This window comes from Neoarius graeffei, chromosome 12 (assembly GCF_027579695.1).
Source record: "Neoarius graeffei isolate fNeoGra1 chromosome 12, fNeoGra1.pri, whole genome shotgun sequence".
NCBI classification, from domain to species: domain Eukaryota; kingdom Metazoa; phylum Chordata; class Actinopteri; order Siluriformes; family Ariidae; genus Neoarius; species Neoarius graeffei.
The window spans coordinates 24,501,594-24,525,272 of NC_083580.1; the positions used below are offsets into that span (position 1 = coordinate 24,501,594).

General features: G+C 40.5%; 1 protein-coding gene and 1 pseudogene across 1 annotated transcript; one reads left to right on the top strand and one right to left on the bottom strand.

Moving 5' to 3' along the window:
• The first annotated feature begins 214 nt into the window (after positions 1 to 214).
• On the top strand, positions 215 to 15,070 carry s100z (S100 calcium binding protein Z). Its single transcript, XM_060935027.1, has 2 exons — positions 215 to 355; positions 14,918 to 15,070. Exons 1-2 carry the CDS (start codon positions 215 to 217, stop codon positions 15,068 to 15,070), a joined length of 294 nt encoding a protein of 97 aa, XP_060791010.1.
• A 1,706-nt stretch (positions 15,071 to 16,776) lies between these two features.
• Positions 16,777 to 17,810, bottom strand: LOC132895800 (probable dimethyladenosine transferase; annotated as a pseudogene).
• Between the last annotated feature and the right edge of the window lie 5,869 nt (positions 17,811 to 23,679).

The window sequence follows — 23,679 nt, forward strand, 5'->3', positions numbered from 1 at the left end:
GTGTGGGATGTGTCTGACGCAGAAACATAGCATACCTAAGGGACAGATGGGCTGGAGATTGTTTATACACAACTGAGGCTAATTCATCAATTTGCTCAAATCAGTGCTCAATTTCATGTTGTAGTACAATTTTAGGAATTAGATATATATTTTGTCTGGTGTGTGTGTGTGTGTAAAATTATCTTTTTGTGTGTAGTGTACTCGTGCAGTGATCATGCCAACCCAGCTGGAGGGAGCAATGGATGCTCTGATACGTGTCTTCTACAACTACTCAGGTAACGAAGGAGACAAATACAAACTGAACAAAGGCGAGCTGAAAGAGCTTCTGACCAGTGAACTCACCGACTTCCTTACAGTAAGGCCATTTTTTTCTCTCTCTCTCTCTCTCTCTCTCTCTCACACACACATACTCTCTCTCTCACTGCATAGCATACACAGCAAACACACAGAGCGAGAGAGAGAGACACACAGTCAGACAGAGACACAGAATGAGCAGAAACAACAAATAGTTTGATAGGCAATGAGTTATTTTGAAAAATGATTTATTTATCTGCCCTGTGATGACCTGGCGACTTGTCCAGGGTGTACCCCGCCTTTCGCCCGTAGTCAGCTGGGATACGCTCCAGCTTGCCTGTGACCCTGTAGAACAGGATAAAGCGGCTAGAGATAATGAGATGAGATGAGATTTATTTATCTATGTATTTATTTGTTGTTCTTTAATAACAGTCATAAAAACCATATGTATGGAATGAAATCAGAGTCAGCAGAACCTGAACCTGAATTTGTAATGCTTGAAAAAAACCAAAAAAACTTGCTTTTGAAAAATTTAATTTCAAGAAATTGAAATTAAAATTTAAAACAATAAATTTGTAAATAATATTTGACCTGCATTGTATCAAAACAACACATCAGCACATTATTTGATGTTTTACCTCAATAATTTTATTGCTTTTTTCACGATAGACACATATTGCAATTTTGTTTATTGCAACACAATTTAAAAAACAAATTGGGACGGTGAAGCATTTACCGTACCATTTTGTAATATTGCCATTCCTTCTCACAACATTTAAAAGATGTTTAGGGACACCAAGTAATGAAGTGTTTCAGGTGTTATATTTTGCTCATTCTTCCTCCAAACAGGTTTTAAGTTATTATGGTTTTAAGATACAGGGTTGGTGGTGTCATATTTTTCATTTTAAAATTCGCCACACATTCTCTATTGGACAGGCACCCTCTTCTTCCACAGCCATGTCTTTGTAATGTGGATCTCCATCCAGATGAACATTTTGCTTCCTTATCTGTCCATAACACACCTGAAAAGGCATATCACATGACCATTCATTTACACTAGACATGCACATGCTGGTATAAACAGCTGATGCCACTTGTTTTCTTCCAGAAAAGGGTCACATGGTGTAAAGAATCAGAGAAAGATACATCATGACTGATAAGACTCAAGCAGGATGCGAACATGGGTGTCTGTGTCATCAGTTCCAAACTGTCTCTGTTTTTGCCCTGTCTATACTAAAATACTACCCCAAAGTTTTAAAACTAAAATGGGCCAAGAGCATTTCCAAAAGTCTCCTTTTCTGGGGCTTGAAAACTCTGGAGTAGTGTGAATGCCAGGTGAAAACCTAGCAAAAGTGATACATTTTAAAACTAAAACATATTAGTGTGGACATAGCCTCAGATTCTGTACAGTAGACTTTATGCATATGGAGATATTTGCTTAACAGCTTGTAACTACAGACAGAGCTATAGGTACCGTGTCTTCCAAAGCTGGTAATAGGCTCATATTCAGGGGCGATTTCTCAGAGACAACAAGGGAAGCCGAGCTTCCCCTAAAATTCTCTCCCCAAACTGTGGCATCTATGACGTTGAATTCTCATTAAAACAATAACTTGCATAACATAATATATGCCCAAGATTGTATTTACGTTCATAACTATCCTGTAACTTATTTGAGTGATGTCTGACGAACTTGCAGTTCGCTACAAGAATCACCTTTGCTGCCAGGCTGTAACCAGCGTTGCCAGATACTGCTGACGTTTTCCAGCCAAAATATGTTCAAAACCCGCCAAAATGCACTTAAAACCTCCCAATCTGGCAACACGCTGTAACCTTTCTTACTTCAATGGGCTCTATGGCTGGCAGCCGGGTTTCCGTTGCAGTCTATGAGAGGGCTCTGAACAGCCAATTTTGGCTAGTTGTTATTGGTTAAAATTGACAAACTCGTCACTTCCAGGGAAGCCGGGCTTCTCTGGGACTAAACGAGACAGTGGGAGGGACAAGAAGCCGGGCTGATGAAGGATTATTGGAGGTAGTGTTTGAAAGACATGAGGAGGGCGGGCTCTGTCGGCGAGGAACACGGACGTATGATCAGTCAGTCCCTAGCGGATGTCGAGAAAGTGTAGTCGTGTGCCAAAGTGCTGTCCAAATTTCTTTTCATATAAACGTTTCTTCTCATTGATGTCTCTGTACATTACTCTGTAAATAAATGTAAATATTACTCGTTGTGCTCCGTTAACTTTCATCCATTCTATCAGTTTGATCATTTGCGAATTCACTCGTTTATTTCATTTGTAGTTCAATGTGGTTGTAGGCTAGCTTGAGCCTAATTGGGATCTGCAGTGCTAGCTGCTAACAGAAATTGGTGAAGTCTCTGGAAAGCACAACCAGCTAGTATGACAGGGTCACAGACCATTTTCTGGAAAAGGAGCAGAGGGCAGAATTTGTGTATAAATAGTGTGCATCATATAATGTTCATGAATCTGAAGTGTGTATATTGTTCAGTAATGTTAAGAGAATGGTGGGCTCTGTGTTATAGGTTATACCTGGGTATAATATTCAAGGTTCTGTGTGTTGCATAGCCTACCTGGTTATGAATTTCCAGACTGTGTTGCAGATGTTCAAGGATGTGTTGCACAGCTGGGTGTTGTGTTAAAGACTCTGTGTTGCATATCAGGGTATGATGTTCAAGGCTCTTTGTTGAATAGCCAGTGATTTTTGGATGTTTGATATTTTTGATTAAGGATATGAGGCACTAGCCTGGCAAGCCAGACTATAACATGAAATGTACAAGCAAAAATACTTTCTGCCACTAGGTAGGGTTGTCTAGTTCACTATGCTAATGGGGCACACCTTTCTATGCTTTGATATCTGGCCTACAGGTTTTACGATGAATGCATAAAATGGGCTTCCCCTGTTTTAAAAACCAGCAGCCGCCACTGCTCATATTATATCTGCTATCAGAGGAAGTGTATTTTTCATGCATTTCTAGTGTTTTCTGGGGAATGCTACAGAGCTGCCCACTACCTTTGAGTTGGCTTTACACCATTAGCATGGCTATCCTTATTTGCTATCACTCTTCTCAGAGTTCCCCAGATACCCAGTCTGACTATCATGCCTGTGGTTGCATACTAGCAATTTAGCTTTTTAAGTTAGTGGGGTTTCAGTGATGGAATTTTCCCACCATATCACAAACCCCTCATTTCCTCACAATACACTGAGTGATTAAACAAGCCATGCTGCAATACTCACACTTGTGCAGCCAGTGTCTAAATACCCTGGAAGCTGAAAATGGGAACCAACTATGTACTTTCTGCATTGGTATTGACCATCTTAGAGATGCAGCATCCGGTTCCCAAAATCCCTTGCACTGACTGTAGGCAAAGCTGACATGGCACACGCAGGTGGATTTAGACATTGACCATTGGTGATATGGCACCATGCATGGCTGGGTGGGTTGTGAGTACTCTTGTGTTATGTTTGTTTTTTAGCCCAGTGCTAGTAAGCACCATATGAATATGAACATGAGAGAAAATTATTATTCTACACCATTGTCCATTAGATAATCAATGCCATCCCACTTATGCTGCATTCCATTTGTACTGGGAAGTTGGGATTTCCAAGTTCCCTGTCAGAAACCTCAACTGGAATGCTCCCTGAAGTTGAATTTACCTCAATGAACCTCAACAACCCCACCTTCAAAATCCAACATGGCTGTTCCACATATCACCAGTAGTGAAAGCTCTAGTAATATACTATTTATTAGCACTTGTTTTATTTGTGTCTCATTTGATCAATTGTACACACAATACTGTCCAACTTCTAGCTCTGGAAATGTTATGGTGTTTGTATATGAAAAATACCACATAATGTGTTATCAACAAGTATTGCTAACAATGGCTAGAACTGGTATTACTAATTGCTGGTATTGGTTTTCCAACTTCTTGTACTGAAACAGAGTCAACTCAGGTGTGACTTCACTCCTGGCTCTGACTTCCAAGGTAAATGGAATGCATCAGTACATTTGGATTTCTCATCTTTTGTGAGCTTTTGGAGCACTCTGATCAGAGGAGCTGTAGTTCTATGCAGAAAATGCAGATGGCAATGTTGCAAGTAAATGGACACACTGATGAAGCTCAGATGCTATGTTTTGTGCTCTACTGCCGAGTATACATCAAGCTAATCTCAGCTTTTTCAGTATCAAACTGGGCAATATACTGCTTCTCAGCAGGACCTATAAAGACTATTCATTGTCTACATTACCTTAATGGTAATCAGCAGACAATCTTATCCAGAGCAACATACAACATCCCAGAGCAGCTGGGTGTTAGATGCCTTGCTCAAGGGCACTTCAGCCATTCCTGCTGGTTCAGGGAATCAAACCGGTGACCTTTTGGTCCCAAAGCTGCTTCTTTATTCATTAGGCCAAGGCTTTCCCCAGATAATAAATTCCACATTATCTACTGCTCTCTGTTTTATTGAAATGTTTCATAAGGTTTGGCAAAAGACTATGTTTACTGGGGTTTCACCTCCATAATGTGTGTTGACATAGAGCTGTCTGGGAAGAAACAAGGCAGCAGGGTGATTTTCTGAATTCAGTGCACATTGGGTTCTCCAGTTACTGAAAAATATACCACAAAAATCTGTGTTCCTGAACATTGCATCTGATGATGGACTATTTGAACCTCTGAGAAAATATGTTTTCCCACCTTAGGCATGAAATCCCAAACATTATTAGGAATTTCTTTGTCACTTACCGGTAGGTTGTTTTAAATTCAATCCCATAACAGGACAATTTGATTGCTCTATGAGTGTAATTTTAAAACATATTAAAACCATTTCTTCCAAAGCCTTGGTAATCACATGTCCCTTGTTAAAAATAACTTATTATAAGTATATTTTATTTGATTTTAAATAATAATAAATTGACTGTCAAGTAGGATATGGCAACTTAATGTACAAGCGGTCTTAATAAATCATGAAAATATACTTTAAGATAAACTTTAGATTAGGTTTTCATATATTTTGTTTTTGTCCTCTAAACTTTGCATACAGTTCAACAAACATTTATCTTATATTTGTTATTATTATCAAAAAATGTGTGATAATATATCAAGTTACAGGGTTGAACACACTGTAACAGGGTTGAACATACTGCAACAGGGTTGAACGAATGACAACATTTAATCAAATTGAAATTGACTTTAATTCATTAAAACAAACAAGGGGAAAGAAACATATCATTAGGCATGTAATATTTAACTCTTAAAAATATCATCACATTTATATTGAACGGATCTGTCCTACGAGAAGAAAAAAATGAAGACCTTGAATGACTGAAAGCTGTATACCGGTGACAATTGATGTCACAACACAGGCACACTCTTAACTATGAACTTTAAACTTTAAATAATTTCTGTGTTCTTCACAGATGTTAATAGAATGAATCTGTCATCTGCAGTATCAGCAGATACTGCTGTTTATTTATGCTATTTATGGTTCTTCATCCTTTAAACAGTCTGTCCCAGATCTCTTTCTGAATTTGCATGTGACGTGAATCATGTCCTTGTCATGGGCTGAGGAGGTGGGATGAGCTCAAGCACATCATCAAATGGATACCACAGTACATCCTCTTGTAGAGGCCAAAAGAACCTGTTTTTAGTTATTCCGGCATGGTGCATGCATTTGACTTGAACATCGGTTTCGTCTGTGGCAAGGATTATTCCTGGATACAATGCTTGATCATAAGCGAGCACACACCACTCCCCTATTACCTCAGAGTCATCCCAATTGATTTGTTTGTGCATTTGTGACACAGTAGCTGGGACCTTCCTGACAAAGCTGAAATGCTTTGTGTTCCAACATTCACATTCAAGCTTTCCATAGGTGGAGCACATGCAGCTGACATCTCGTGATGTTATCTCCCCTCGAGCAAGAGTGATGACCTGATGAATGCGCATGGTTCCTGGGACTGGTGGAATGGTGGACGGCATCCTATGCAGTGCTTGCTCAATCGCTTCATCTTCGATAAAATACAATTTGATCGAAGTGTCTGTCTCAGAGAGGGCCTTGAAGAGCTCATAAGCATTGTTGATGTCCTCCCTTTTAGTCCTCTCTTGTCAAGCTCTGTACTGAAGAGAAAAAAAAGTTTCCTTTCTGCCTGTACTGTGTACAGGGTCCATCACTAAAAAGGTGCACAACAGACACCTCTGGGTGTGTGGTCTGCACATAGTCCAGTGCAGGTTTCAAATGTTCCCATATGGCAGCTGGACTCTTGTGCTTGGATGGTGAGATGGAGGTAAAGCAGATTGGCTCTTGGGTTCCACCAACATAGATGACCCCGGTGTGAAGTGTAGCCTGTTGGTGGCATGATCCAAAGTGTACTGACTGTATTTCAGTGCTGTACTTACAAGAAAAGTTCTCAGAGAAGTCAATGTGGATAAGGCATTCATCATTGGCCATGCAGCTGCGTAGTCCACGGTAGTAGGCATACTGTTGCCTGATGTTGAAGAGATGCCTCTTAAACTTAATGAGGTGTGTGTGGAACCTTTCTGCAAGCTCCTCTTGACTGCTCTCAATGTATTTTTTTAACTGTTATTTTTGCTACCGAGCTTTCTTCATCATTTGACTTTGCTTTGTCTTCTGTGGTCCACTGCATATAGGTTACCTTCTGTGTACCATTATATGAGCTTGAGAGGGGAACTGTTTTGTTCTTGCAATCTTCACATTCTACATACATGCAGGCCTTGCTGCCAGTGTCACAGCAGACAAGTTCTGTGAGGCTCTCTAAATGTGAAGTTACAATAAGCTTAAGCTGACAAAGCTTGTCAGCCAGAAAGCCCAGGTTTTCATGTAACCTGCATTGGCATGTGTTGCGGTCTGAAAGGGAGGGGTGGACAACCCAACAGTCCAACTTTCAACCCCATAACAATGATTCAACCCTATAACAGTGTTTTTTGTTACGGGGTTGAAGATTTTAGCTAAAAGTAGCCATAAATACACATTAGCTAGGGTATGGAGCACTATATGGCATGAGGAAAACAAGAAATTAATATATTTTTCCAAGACAATTGTATGATTTTTCCCAAACAATAATAAATATCGTTTATGTATGTAACAGTGTTGAAAGGGTGAGGTTGACGATGTCAACTTGATGATAAAAACAATGAAATATAGACCAGAAAGTATGTTAACTCTTACCTCTCTTTACAGTGTGAGCGGGAAAAGACTTGAGTGATGTCACTTCCTGGGTGCTGAGGAAGTTGGACTGAACCATTATTTTTATAAAGGGAGGGATTGGTATGCTGTTATGGGGTTGAACAAAACTGGGGGACAGGGTTAAATTGGGTGGCACGGTGGTGTAGTGGTTAGCGCTGTCGCCTCATAGCAAGAAGGTCCGGGTTCGAGCCCTGTGGCTGGCGAGGGCCTTTCTGTGCAGAGTTTGCATGTTCTCCCCATGTCCGCGTGGGTTTCCTCTGGGTGCTCCAGTTTCCCCCACAGTCCAAAGACATGCAGGTTAGGTTAACTGGTGACTCTAAATTGACCGTGAGTGTGAATGGTTGTCTGTGTCTATGTGTCAGCCTTGTGATGACCTGGCGACTTGTCCAGGGTGTACCCCACCTTTTGCCCGTAGTCAGCTGGGATAGGCTCCAGCTTGCCTGCAACCCTGTAGAACAGGATAAAACGGCTAGAAATGATGAGATGATTAAATTGTGCTAATTTATGAATAATTCATATATTTTTCTCATATTTCTTTTATTTAGGTAAAAGTAGACAGACAAATGATTACATTAGCAGAAAAAAACTTGTGGTTACTGGCTATTTTTATTTGTTTTATATTCAAAGAAAAAGTAATTTTGGGCAGTGGGGACATGCTCATTTGGCTCACCCCTGTGCCTCAACAATCCATAAAACTTTTCAAAACATCTCATCTCATTATATCTAGCCACTTTATCCTTCTACAGGGTCGCAGGCAAGCTGGAGCCTATCCCAGCTGACTATGGGCGAGAGGCGGGGTACACCCTGGACAAGTCGCCAGGTCATCACAGGGCTGACACATAGACACAGACAACCATTCACACTCACACCTACAGTCAATTTAGAGTCACCAGTTAACCTAACCTGCATGTCTTTGGACTGTGGGGGTAACCGGAGCACCCGGAGGAAACCCACGCGGACACGGGGAGAACATGCAAACTCCACACAGAAAGGCCCTCGCCGGCCATGGGGCTCGAACCCGGACCTTCTTACTGTGAGGCGACAGTGCTAACCACTACACCACCGTGCTGCCCACTTTTCAAAACATAAATTTTTAAAATAAGTTTGTGTTATAATGCAAAGACACATGGATATTTCCATTTCTTGTATTAAAAAGCAATTGTGGTTTACTTTATATGAAAATCTTTCAGGAACACCTGTGGGACACAAAGTACACCGAATTCAGAGAATAACCCAGCAGAATTTTGCCCAAATGTGGTTGAAGGGATCTGATAATAAGTATTGAGCAACAGCACAGACTCAAGTCTCGTTAAATTTTATCAAAAGAAATGTACTACTAGGGACAGCAATACACTGGACCACTGTATTAAAATATGTGCACTGTATTAAAAGATGCTTGTTAAAAGATGTGCACTGTATTAAAAGATGTTGTTTTCCCTATGCTGCTTTGAGACTCCCTGATTACTCCATGAGCCATTATTCCATCCTTTGGGGGGGGGGGGGATCTGTGAAGGATATAGTCAGCAAAATCAAGAAATAGACCAGGAAGAGCAATAGGCTGTTTTGACTTCACCATCTTTGAGTAGTTGTGGCAGTATGAAAGACAGCTTGGCAAGAAGGGTCCAGAGGAAAATGGCTGCATGCCAACTGTATGCAATGCATATACTGTATTATATATATATATATATATATATATATATATATATATATATATATATATATATATATATGTATATATATATAATTCCCCACTTGCCCCTTCCTTCGGGTGGTCTTTTTTTTTTCCACTCAAGCTTGGGTCCTCTACCAGAGGCCTGGGAGTTTGAGGGTCCTGAGCAGTATCTTAGCTGTTCCTAGGACTGCGCTTTTCTGGACAGAGCTCTCAGATGTTATTCCTGGGATCTGTTGGAGCCAGTCTCCCTGTTTGCAGGTCCCTGCACCGAGGGCTCCTATCACCATGGGGACCACTATTGTTTTCATCTTCCACATCTTTTCTACCTCTTCTTTCTGCCCTTGATACTTCTCGAGCTTCTCAATTTCCTTTTTCCTGATGTTATTGTCACTTGGTATTGGCACATCTATCACCACAGCCTTGTTCTACTGTTTGTCCACCACTACCATGTTCAGTTGGTTAGCCATTATCAGTTTGTCCATCTGTATCTGGAAGTCCCACAGGATCTTAGCTTGGTCATTCTCAACCACCTTTGAAGGTGTGTCCCACTTTAACCTTGGGACTTCCAGTCCATACTCAGCACAGATGTTTCTGGACACTATGCCAGCCACTTGGTTATGGTGTTCCATGTACAGTGGTGCTTGAAAGTTTGTGAACCCTTTAGAATTTTCTATATTTTTGCATAAATATGACCTAAAACATCATCAGGTTTTCACATAAATCCTAAAAGTAGATAAAGAGAACCCAGTTAAACAAATGAGATAAAAATATTAGACTTGGTCATTTATTTATTGAGGAAAATGATCCAATATTACATATCTGTGAGTGGCAAAAGTATGTGAACCTTTGCTTTCAGTATCTGGTGTGACCCCCTTGTGCAGCAATAACTGCAACTAAACATTTGTGGTAACTGTTGATCAGTCCTGCACACCGGCTTGGAGGAATTTTAGCCCATTCCTCCGTACAGAACAGCTTCAACTCTGGGATGTTGGTGGGTTTCCTCACATGAACTGCTCGCTTCAGGTCCTTCCACAACATTTCCATTGGATTAAGGTCAGGACTTTGATTTGGCCATTCCAAAACATTAACTTTATTCTTCTTTAACCATTCTTTGGTAGAACGGCTTGTGTGCTTAGGGTTGTTGTCTTGCTGCATGACCCACCTTCTCTTGAGATTCAGTTCATGGACAGATGTCCTGACATTTTCCTTTAGAATTCGCTGGTATAATTCAGAATTCATTGTTCCATCAATGATGGCAAGCCGTCCTGGCCCAGATGCAGCAAAACAGGCCCAAACCATGATACTGCCACCACCATGTTTCACAGATGGGATAAGGTTCTTATGCTGGAATGCAGTGTTTTCCTTTCTCCAAACATAATGCTTCACATTTAAACCAAAAAGTTCTATTTTGGTCTCATCTGTCCACAAAACATTTTTCCAACAGCCTTCTGGCTTGTCCACGAGATCTTTAGCAAACTGCAGACGAGCAGCAATGTTCTTTTTGGAGAGCAGTGGCTTTCTCCTTGCAACCCTGCCATGCACACCATTGTTGTTCAGTGTTCTCCTGATGGTGGACTCATGAAGATTAATATTAGCCAGTGTGAGAGAGGCCTTCAGTTGCTTAGAAGTTACCCTGGGGTCCTTTGTGACCTCGCCGACTATTACACGGCTTGCTTTTGGAGTGATCTTTGTTGGTCGACCACTCCTGGGGAGGGTAACAATGGTCTTGAATTTCCTCCATTTGTACACAATCTGTCTGACTGTGGATTGGTGGAGTCCAAACTCTTTAGAGATGGTTTTGTAACCTTTTCCAGCCTGATGAGCATCAACAACGCTTTTTCTGAGGTCCTCAGAAATCTCCTTTGTTCGTGCCATGATACACTTCCACAAACATGTGTTGTGAAGATCAGACTTTGATAGATCCCTATTCTTTAAATAAAACAGGGTGCCCACTCACACCTGATTGCTGTCCCATTGATTGAAAACACCTGACTCTAATTTCACCTTCAAATTAACTGCGAATCCTAGAGGTTCACATACTTTTGCCACTGACAGATATGTAATATTGGATCATTTTCCTCAATAAATAAATGACCAAATATAATATTTTTGTCTCATTTGTTTAACTGGGTTCTCTTTATCTACTTTTAGGACTTGTGTGAAAATCTGATGATCTTTTATGTCATATTTATGAAGAAATATAGAGAATTCTAAGGGGTTCACAAACTTTCAAGCACCACTGTATGCTCTTCCTGCTAGCATCTTACACCTTGCTGTTATGTGCTGGATTGTCTCTGGGGTATCTTTGCACAGTCTGCACCTGGAGCCCTACCTTGTGTGGTAGACCCCAGCCTCTATTGATCTTGTGCTTAGGGCCTGTTCCTAGGCAGCTATGACTAGTGCCTCTGTGCTGTCTTCCAGTCCAGCTTTATCTAGCCACTGATAGGATTTTTCAATATCAGCCACTTCTTCTATCTGCCAGTGGTACATCCTGTGCAGTGGTTTGTCTTTGGCTCACTGACTTAGTGCACTCTGGTGCAGGAGATCATGGGTTTGTGTCCTGGTTGAGGCAACTCCAGTGAGGGCCTGTAGGCAAGGCCCTTATTGCTACCTGCCTACCTCATCAATGACAGACAGAAAAACAAGAGTCATGCTGGCTTGGAAGTTGCCTGGTCTAACAAGGTCTGCATCAGGTGTTGAGGAACCAGGGCAACCTAATAAGAAATGGACTACTGGAACAAGACCAAGACACTCATGGATGGACACAAGTGTTTTACTGGGAAATACACCACCTGTATTTTTCATATGAGCTACATCCATGTACACTCATGTGTGGATGCTGTTCCTTGACTTCAGTTCAGCGTTCAATACTATCATTCCACAGCATCTGGTGAACAAACTGGGTTCGCTGGGCTTCAGCACCCCCCTATGCAACTGGCTGCTGGACTTCCTCACTGAAAGACCACAGTCAGTGCGGGTCGGACAGAACACCTCCAGTGTCATCACCCTCAGCACAGGCTCCCCTCAGGGCTGTGTTCTGAGCCCTCTGCTGTTCACTCTGATGGCACACAACTGTGTCCCCAGGGCTACCAGCAACCACATTGTGAAGTTTGCGGATGACACAACAGTGGTGGGCCTCATCAGGGACAATAATGACCTGGCCTATAGAGAGGAGATGGAGCAGTTGGTTGGCTGGTGCAGGGAAAACAACCTGATCCTGAACATGGACAAAACCAAAGAGATCATTGTTGACTTCAGGAAAAACCAACCCAGCCATACTCCACTTCTTCTCAACAACACGGCCATGGAGGTGGTCAATAGCACCAAGTTCCTGGGGGTGCACATCACAGACAACTTCACCTGGTCTGTGAACACCACGTCACTGGTCAAGAAGGCACAGCAATGTCTGCACTTCCTGCGTAAGATGAGAAGAGACCACCTGCCCCTGCCCATCCTCACTACATTCTACAGAAACACCATAGAGAGTGTTCTAACCAGCTGCATCTGTGTGTGGTGTGGAGGCTACAGTGCCTCTGACTGGAAGAATGTGAGGAGAGTGGTGAGGACAGCAGAGAAAATCATTGGGACTTCTCTTCCCTCCATTCAGGACATTGCACCAAGGCGTTGCATGTCTCAAGCCAGAAACATCATCAGTGACCCCTCACACCCTCATTATGGATTGTTCTCCCCTCTGGCCTCTGGAAAGAGGTTCCGCAGCATTAGGTGCAGGACCACCAGGTTCTGTAACAGCTTTTTCCCCCAGGCCACCAGACTGCTGAACTCTAAACCCAAACTCTAAACTTCTATTTATAACTTGATTCCAAATTCCACAGGTCACTTTATACTATTGCACTTTATAATATTTCTGCTGCTACATAATTTAATTTAATACTCTTCATATTTATTTCTGTGCTGAGCCAATTTGCAATGAAATTTCATTTGGTGTACACTTGTTGCATACTGAATGACAATAAAGGAAGTCTAAGTCTATCCAGGACATTGAGAACCAAAACTATGACGTAAATCTCTATATGTCACTCATAAGGCAATTGCTGAACTGTTTTGATAAATTTGGGTACTTTTTTGTTTGTGAATCTGTCTATATAATAAAAAGAACATCACATGTTGGCTTGAAAATGTATCTTCTCATGTTGACATGTCTGTGAAGATTTTCAGTCATCCAGGTCATAGTAAACTGTGGGTGGTAAAAGAGAGCAACTGGACTTGCTTGAAGATTCTTGAAGACGTTTCACCTCTCATCCGAAAGGCTTCTTCAGTTTTGTCTGACTAATGGCCCTTTTCCACTACCCTTTTTCAGCTCACTTCAGCTCGCTTCAGCTCACTTCAGCCCGACACGGCTCGCGTTTCGACTATCTCAGAGCAGCACGACTCAGCTCGCTTCAGCCCTGCTTAGCACCCAAAACTCGCACGGTTTTGGAGTGGGGCTGAAGCGAGCTAAACTGAGCCGAGCGGGGCTAGGGGCGTGAGGAGACACTCCCCTGTGCACTGATTGGTGAGGAGGAGTGTCCTCACACGCCCACACACGCCCCGCGAGCATGCTGGGATCTGTAAACACCGTAAACCCGGAAGAAGAAGAATTATGAGAATTTCTGAAGCTTTATGTGCCTCGCCTCATCTATATGCTCTTGCCAGTATCTGTTGGCGTTGTCGGTGACAAGCCACAGCACCAAGACCAGCAACACTAACGACTCCACGTCCTCCATGTTTATTGTTTACTATCCGGGTCGTGAGACTACCGCTTAAAAGCTCACTGATGTCACTGTTTGCGCCGCCTAACGACATCACGTGACGTCCACCCACTTTCGCTAACTAAACCCAATGTGTCCACCCACTTCCAGCCAGCACGGTTCAGCGCGGTTGTAGTCGAAATGCAACTCCAACAGCCCCACTCAGCTCGACACGGCTCAGCCCAATTCAGCCGCGTTTGTAGTGGAAAAGCGGCATAATAGGGAGTATTAGGTATTTATCCTCTCATGAATGAAAAGCAATCCTAAAGTGTCATTGAGTCATCCTGTTGGTGTGGGTCACTGGGGGCTGGGTGTGAATGGCCTAGAGAGTCGTTGGGATGATCAGTAGATTGTTGGTTCTCTCTGTCCTCCTGTGAGTCACTGAAAACAGCTGGGTTTTGGTGTGCATTCAGTTGTCTGGGAAGTGTGCCAAGGACTGCATTGTAGGTGGCTGATAAATTATGTCTTAGACCACCACCTCTGTTCAGTGATGGCCATTCCAGGTTGACAAAAAAAACCCAAACAAATGGACAGATCAACATACTTGAAAAAATCTCAGATTTCCGCAAGTAACAAACAAAACAAACAAACAAACAAACAAACAAATAAATAAATAACAAGTCTTTTTGACCATAGTGAGCAGAAAAGCATTTCAGAATGTACAATATGCCAAACCTTGAGGCAGATAAACTGCAATACCAGAAGACCTAATCACGTTCCACTTATATCAGCCAAGAACAGGAACCTGAGACTATCGTGGGCTCACTGAAAGTGTACATTTGAAGATTGAAAAAACATCATGTGATCTTTTTCTAACTTGCAACTGTCTAGTTTCCTGTAGCTGTCCACTCATATCCATATCTGTTTAGCATGCATTAAGTTTGAATAATGTATTCATATTCTGTTATAGTTAACATTTTACCAATTATTGTCAACAGAAAAGTCTAAATAATCTCTCTCTCTCTCTCTCTCTTTCTCTCTCTCTCAGTCACAGAAGGACCCTCTGCTCGTGGAGAAGATCATGAATGATCTTGACTCCAATAAAGACAATGAAGTCGATTTTAATGAATTTGTGGTACTTGTAGCAGCACTGACTGTCGCCTGCAATGACTTCTTCCAGGAAATGGAGAGAAAGAAATGAGAGTGGAGAACAATCACACTCTATAAAATAGATATATTATAATATTGTGCTAAAACCTCCTTGGTTAGCTTGTGATTGTAAATGTGCATAACTATATTGTGTAAGTCCTTATGTGCATGACTGTGTGTGTTGTGTTTGTGTGTATCTGAATCAGAAATATTTCCTCTTCACTAATGTTCACTGGATAAATTTAATTTGTGAAATTTTTTAATTAAAATATTTGACCATTGGAGTGAAAATTAAACAGAGTTGATCACTTTTGCTCAAAATATGTATTACTGAGTTACTGGTTCTACTGACAATTCATTCATTTAAATGCTTTCTTTTACCACACTGAGGTATACTCAGGCCAAATCAGAGGATCACTGTTGTGTGAATTAAGGTTTGTCATGTATTTAATTGATCAGTCACAATTGTTGTTAAGTGTCATTAAAATAGTATGCAATATATTTAATAAAACCTGTTTGTGCAGAACAGTTTTGAGTTATGTTTGGTTTGTGTTGTAGTAGATACCATTATACACAGAATCCAAAATCACGAGAGTTGCTCGCTGTACATTATCCTTTACTTAAAGTAGCCCTATGTTACAAAGCTATTTGAGAAATCAGATTATGAAATTATTGTTTAAAAGCTGACCAAGAGTAAAAAGCTATTAAAGAAATATTTTTCTTTATTTGTTTAAACACTATTAAATAAATAATTTTATTTATTTGATTCACTGATTGTTTGAACATTTAAACTGCTATAGCTGGGATTCCATTACTATCCAATGTCTAATAGAATAATACATACCATAATGTAATAGAGAGACACACAGAGAGAGAGAGAGAGAGAGAGAGAGAGAGAGAGAGAGAGGAGACTTCACAGATTGATGGTGATGTATTTTAGCTTTTATAATGTGATATTATCAGAATTCACTGATGTAATGTTGATAGAATTTATAATATAGCAGTAGTAGTGCAATAGTGTGTGCAATGGGTGGCATGGTGGTGCAGTGGTTAGCACTGTCTCCTCACAGCAAGAAGGTTCCGGGTTTGAATCTTATGGGTGACAGGGGCCTTTCTGTGTGGAGTTTGCATGTTCTCTCTGTGTCGGTTTTCCCTGGGTGCTCTGGTTTCTCCCACAGTTCAAAGACGAGCAGATTAGGTACAATGGGGCCACTGTAATTGGCGCAAGCTGTAGTGGTTTCCCCAGCAATTATGTATGTATGTATATACCTTACTATGGCTAAATTAAATTTAATAGCTTTTATTAGGTAAAGAAGCAGATCTGAAGGGTTCTCAGGAGACCTTGGAGGCATAGAGTGCTTTGGTAAACTATAGCATGTGTTATTCTTTTTATTAATTTTTGCTCATTTTCATGAAACGTATCAATAATTCTGCAGAGCAATGTAGCCTATTTTAATTTGTTGTTGTTTTCCTCCCCTAAACATCACAAGCTACCGCTTCTTCTTCTGATAAAAACACAGACAAAACATTTCCAGCTGCCAACACTCAGTTTTTTGGCTTTTCACTGAAAATATAAGAATATATAATGAGAAATCTGACTGATCTGTGCATGGATACAGAAACATTTAAAGACAGAATCAAGATATATCTAAATTGTATTCATCCCTATTCACTGTTTACTCTTTGTTTATTTTTAAGATCTTCTGAACTTGAAGTCATCAAAAACACAATTTCAGTGAAAAAATATGGTTTGTACATTTAAGGATAATATTGTAGCACCTTGAACTTAACATCTAAATGAAATACACATTATAAATAAAATGCACTGTTATTAACATCAATATACAGTCCAGTCATCTTGTGTTTAAGCTTCATGAAAAGGGGATCCCAGCCAAGTTGAATGCTAGATGAGTTAATTTCACTATCCATTGATCATGCCCATTTTTCACTACAAGGAGAACATGCAAGCTCCACACAGAAAGGCCACTGGGCTCGAACCCAGAACCTTCTTGCTGTGAGGCAATAGTGCTAACCACTACACTACCATGCTGTCCCTGAATTCTGTAGTTCTTCTCCAAAAGCTGCTCAACATCAGCAGACTTGAAGGCTGCACTCAGAGCTTTGTTCTTTCTTACAAAAACAATTCTGACAAGCCTGTCCCAATCCTGAAAATTGATGTAAGGTGGTGGATTTTTTTTGGTTCTTTCTTGACCATACAGCTGTAGATTCCACTTTAGGAGGAGGTCTGAAATTACTTTTTCAACCTTTATGAGGTGGTTGACCCTGGCCAGTAGTTGTGTGTTGACAGATAACCTGCAGTAGAGCTTATCTCCAGGCTTCACCACCAACTGCATGGCAAACTACCACTGGAACATCAGCACTGCATATCTGAAGAAAAGTCTATGAAGGCATAGATTGCAGACAAATGGTAGTGATATCTGATAGGGTAAATTTGCTACACATACATCAAATAATGACAGTTCAGTCTTCAAAATATCACCAAGCAAAATTTGAAGTTTCATCAGCATCAATATGCACTGTACTGGTTTCTGACATTCAGCTACAAGCCTGTTGTCCAGCTCAAATGGGATTAGTTTTTTGGCCTTTTCCAGAAGCTCCACTATTGCTTTCAGTTCCAATGTAGGTCTCAAGGCAAGGCTGCCTTCTCAGTAATGCTGTTAATGAGCAAGGGATTTTTCAGAATATGCTGCTCAATACCAGTGTTAAACATGATCCCTTGACTTCACCTCTTGGTATTGTCAAGATTTCTTTTCTACTTTAACTTTAGGCATTTTGATTAAATCCAGAGATCTCATAGAGAATTACATAAAGTTTTTATCATAAATATGAGCTCACAGCATGTATGTAACATCAGAACTATAATCAGGGAAGAAGGTTGGGATTTCTCAGATTTCTTACTTAAACCTCACTCTCAGATTTCTTCCTGACGGCCAAAAGGATCTAAATTTCTAAAGAAGTTTCAGCTAAAATATTTAATATTAAAATATTTAAGGACAGATCTGAAAAGCATTCCTTGTACAGGTAGAAATGATGTGTATTTGTTAAAATATGTGCATGTAAATGCACAAATTAACTTTGTGTGTCGATAGAACATTTACCTCTGCACAGGTAAAGTAATTCCATCTACACTTGAAAATTGTTGACACCTGTACATACACTATATTGCCAAAAGTATTTGCTCACCTGCCTTGACTCACATATGAGCTTAAGTGACATCCCATTCCTAATCCATAGGGTTCAATATGACGTCGGTCCACCCTTTGCAGCTAGAACAGCTTCAACTCTTCTGGGAAGGCTGTCCACAAGGTTTAAGAGTGTGTTTCTAATAACGTTGTTATTATTATTATTATTAATTTCTTATTATTTTATTATTGTTATTTTATTGTTCTGTTTTTATTGTTTGTTTTTTACTGTTCAGTGTCCTTGGGTACCTTGAAAGGCGCTTATAAATAAAATGTATTATTATTATTATTATTATTATTATTATTAATGGGAATTTTTGACCATTCTTCCAGAAGCGCATTTGTGAGGTCACATACTGATGTTGGACGAGAAGGCCTGGCTCTCAGTCTCCGCTCTAATTCATCCCAAAGGTGTTCTATCAGGTTGAGGTCAGGACTCTGTGCAGGCCAGTCAAGTTCATCCACACCAGACTCTGTCATCCATGTCTTTATGGACCTTGCTTTGTGCACTGGTGCAGAGTCATGTTGGAAGAGGAAGGGGCCAGCTACAAATCGTAAAAACAGTCTGCATGCCTAGGTGCTTAATTTCATACACCTGTGGCCATGGAAGTGATTGGAACACCTGATTCCGCTAATTTGGATGGGTGAGCAAATACTTTTGGCAATATAATGTATGTAGGCAACACATATTGATCTGTAATGGGCAAGCTTTTACATGTGCTGAGTCAACTGTAAAGCTGTAGGTATAGAAATAACCACAGTCCTTCCCAAAGTGTTTTGCTGCTCTCTGGTGGGCTCATACACACTGCAGGCCTGATAGAAAGAAGATTGTTGGCCCACTGACAACAAAGCAGCTGCCACCAGTAGTCCACTGTTTTTTTTTGTTTTGTTTTTTGCACCTTTTATATTTACCCTTCCCCCCTACAGACACACCCCTGCTTCTTAAAAGAACCCCTGCATGTAATGTGTTATATATTACTTAGAAGTGGTGATTGAAAATTTGTGAGCCCAATAGAATTTTCTATATTTCTCCCTAAATATGACCTAAAACATCATCAGATTTTCACACAAGTCCTATAAGTAGATAAAAGAGAACTAAATTAAACAAATAAGACAAAAATACTTGGTCATTTATTTACTGAGGAAAATGATCCAATATTACATGTCTGCCAGGGGCAGAAGTATGTGAACCGTTGCTTTCAGTATCTGGTGTGACCCCCTTGTACAGCAATAACTGCAATTAAACATTTTCAGTAATTGTTTATCAGCTCTGCACATCAATTTGGAGGAATTTTAGGTCATTCCTTTGTATAGACCAGCTTCAACTCTGGGATGTTGGTGGGTTTCCTTAAATGAACTGCTCACTTCAAGTCCATCCATAACATTTCGATTGGATTAAGCTCAGGACTTTGACATAGCCATTCAAAAATATTAAATCTATTCTTCTTTAACCATTCCATGGTAGAACGACTTGTGTGCTTAGGGTCATTGTCTTGTTGCATGACCCACTTTCTCTTGATTCAGTTCATGGACAGATGTCCTGACATTTTCCTTTATAATTCACTGGTGTACTTCAGAATCCATTGTTCCATTAGTGATGGCAAGCTCTCCTGGTTCAGATGCAGCAAAAAAGACCCAAACCATGACAGTACCATATTTCACAGATGGGATAAAGTTCTTATGCTGATACTTATGCCTCATGGACTATTACATGTCTTGCTCTTGGAGTGATCTTTGTTGGTGGATCACTCCTGGGGAGGATAACAATAGTCTTTAATATCCTCCATCTGTCTGACTGTGGATTGGTGGAGTCCAAAGTCTTTAGAGATGCTTTTGTAACTTTTTTCCAGCTTGATGAACATCAACAACTCTTTTTCTGAGATCCTCAGGAATCTCCTTTGTTCATAGCATGGTACACTTCCACAGACATGTGCTGTGAAAATCAGACTTTGATGGATCCCTGTTCTTTAAATAAAACAAGGCACTCACTCACACCTGATTGTCATCCCATTGATTGAAATAAAACCTGACTCTAATTTCACCTCCAAATTAATTGCTAAACCTCAAGGTTCACATACTTTTTCCACTCACAGCTCTGTAATATTGGATTGTCCCCCCCAAAACAAACAAACAAACAAACAAACAAACCCTAAATAAATAAATAAATAAATGTCCAAGTCTAAAATTGTGCTTCTCAAACAAACCCTTTTTATGCTGGCACAGAGAAACTACCAGCTGTTGTCAATCATGATCACTTGGCAAGTTGAAAGACATTTTGGAACATTCAGCATACTAAATTAATAATCTAGTTAAGTGTACTGTAAATATATTTTTGACTCTGTGTTAGTTTTAGAAAACCCAAAATGAATTTAAACTTGTGCACCAAATTCTTGTTTTTCTTCCTTTAAAGACATTAAAGAAAACAGTTCAAGTGAAGCTCTATTAAAGGAAACAGTTCAAAGAAATTATTGAAAGCCCAATATTGCCATGACATTCATGTCCATGATGAGTGAATGCAAACCTCTGACTGCAGCTGTATATTGTCTATCAAGGTTTTACAACCCCGATTCCAAAAAAGTTGGGACAAAGTACAAATTGTAAATAAAAATGGAATGTAATAATTTACAAATCTCAAAAACTGATATTGTATTCACAATAGAACATAGACAACATATCAAATGTTGAAAGTGAGACATTTTGAAATTTCATGTCAAATATTGGCTCTTTTGAAATTTCATGACAGCAACACATCTCAAAAAAGTTGGGACAGAGGCAATAAGAGGCTGGAAAAGTTAAAGGTACAAAAAAGGAACAGCTGGAGGACCAAATTGCAACTCATTAGGTCAACTGGACATACTGTAGGTCATTAACACGACTGGGTATAAAAAGAGCATCTTGGAGTGGCAGCGGCTCTCAGAAGTAGAGATGGGAAGAGGATCACCAATCCCCCTAATTCTGCACTGACAAATAGTGGAGCAATATCAGAAAGGAGTTCGACAGTGTAAAATTGCAAAGAGTTTGAACATATCATCTACAGTGCATAATATCATCAAAAGATTCAGAGAATCTGGAAGAATCTCTGTGCATAAGGGTCAAGGCCAGAAAACCATACTGGGTGCCCGTGATCTTCGGGCCCTTAGACAGCACTGCATCACATACAGGCATGCTTCTGTATTGGAAATCACAAAATGGGCTCAGGAATATTTCCAGAGAACATTATCTGTGAACACAATTCACCGTGCCATCCGCCGTTGCCAGCTAAAACTCTATAGTTCAAAGAAGAAGCCGTATCTAAACATGATCCAGAAGCGCAGATGTCTTCTCTGGGCCAAGGATCATTTAAAATGGACTGTGGCAAAGTGGAAAACTGTTCTGTGGTCAGGTGAATCAAAATTTGAAGTTCTTTATGGAAATCAGGGATGCCGTGTCATTCGGACTAAAGAGGAGAAGGACAACCCAAGTTGGCATCAGCGCTCAGTTTAGAAGCCTGCATCTCTGATGGTATGGGGTTGCATTAGTGCATGTGGCATGGGCAACTTACACATCTGGAAAGACACCATCAATGCTGAAAAGGTATATCCAGGTTCTAGAGCAACATATGCTCCCATCCAGACGACGTCTCTTTCAGGGAAGACCTTGCATTTTTCAACATGACAATGCCAAACCACATACTGCATCAATTACAGCATCATGGCTGCGTAGAAGAAGGGTCCGGGTACTGAACTGGCCAGCCTGCAGTCCAGATCTTTCACCCATAGAAAATATTTGGCACATCATAAAACGGAAGATACGACAAAAAAGACCTACAGTGGTGCTTGAAAGTTTGTAAACCCTTTAGAATTTTCTATATTTCTGCATAAATATGACCTAAAACATCATCAGATTTTCACACAAGTCCTAAAAGTAGATAAAGAGAACCCAGTCAAACAAATGAGACAAAAATATTATACTTGCTCATTTATTTACTGAGGAAAATGATCCAATATTACATATCTGTGAGTGGCAAAAGTATGTGAACCTTTGCTTTCAGTATCTGGTGTGACCCCCTTGTGCAGCAATAACTGCATCTAAACATTTCCGGTAACTGTTGATCAGTCCTACACACCGGCTTGGAGGAATTTTAGCCCATTCCTCCATACAGAACAGCTTCAACTCTGGGATGTTGGTGGGTTTCCTCACATGAACTGCTCGCTTCAGGTCCTTCCACAACATTTCGATTGGATTAAGGTCAGGACTTTGACTTGGCCATTCCAAAACATTAACTTTATTCTTCTTTAACCATTCTTTGGTAGAACGACTTGTGTGCTTAGGGTCGTTGTCTTGCTGCATGACCCACCTTCTCTTGAGATTCAGTTCATGGACAGATGTCCTGACATTTTCCTTTAGAATTCGCTAGTATCATTCAGAATTCATTGTTCCATCAATGACGGCAAGCCGTCCTGGCCCAGATGTAGCAAAACAGGCCCAAACCATGACACTACCACCACCATGTTTCACAGATGGGATAAGGTTCTTATGCTGGAATGCAGTGTTTTACTTTCTCCAAACATAATGCTTCTCATTTAAACCAAAAAGTTCTATTTTGGTCTCATCTATCCACAAAACATTTTTCCAATAGTCTTCTGGCTTGTCCACGTGAACTTTAGCAAACTGCAGATGAGCAGCAATGTTCTTTTTGGAGAGCAGTGGCTTTCTCCTTGCAACCTTGCCCTGCACACCATTGTTGTTCAGTGTTCTCCTGATGGTGGACTCATGAACATTAACATTAGTCAATGTGAGAGAGGCCTACGGTTGCTTAGAAGTTACTGTGGGGTCCTTTGTGACCTCACCGACTATTACACGCCTTGCTGTTGGCGTGATTTTTGTTGGTTGCCCACTCCTGGGGAGGGTAACAATGGTCTTGAATTTCCTCCATTTGTACACAATCTGTCTGACTGTGGATTGGTGGAGTCCAAACTCTTTAGAGATGGTTTTATAACCTTTTCCAGCCTGATGAGCATCAACAACGCTTTTTCTGAGGTCCTCAGAAATCTCCTTTGTTCGTGCCATGATACACTTCCACAAACGTGTTCTGAAGATCAGACTTTGATAGATCCCTGTTCTTTAAATAAAACAGGGTGCCCACTCACACCTGATTGTCATCCCATTGATTGAAAACACCTGACTCTAATTTCACCTTCAAATTAACTGCTAAACCTAGAGGTTCACATACTTTTGCCACTCACAGATATGTAATATTGGATCATTTTCCTCAATAAATAAATGAGCAAGTATAATATTTTTGTCTCATTTGTTTAACTGGGTTCTCTTTATCTACTTTTAGGACTTGTGTGAAAATCTGATGATGTTTTAGGTCATATTTATGCAGAAATACAGAACATTCTAAAGGGTCACAAACTTTCAAGCACTACTGTAAGACAGTTGAGCAACTAGAATCCTACATTAGACAAGAATGGGT

Bases quoted from the DNA above. Each gene is read 5' to 3' on its own strand.
- s100z (XM_060935027.1), top strand. From the start codon at position 215: ATGCCAACCCAGCTGGAGGGAGCAATGGATGCTCTGATACGTGTCTTC. The intron at 356-14,917 runs GTAAGGCCATTT...TCTCTCTCTCAG, and splicing joins AACTCACCGACTTCCTTACA to TCACAGAAGGACCCTCTGCT.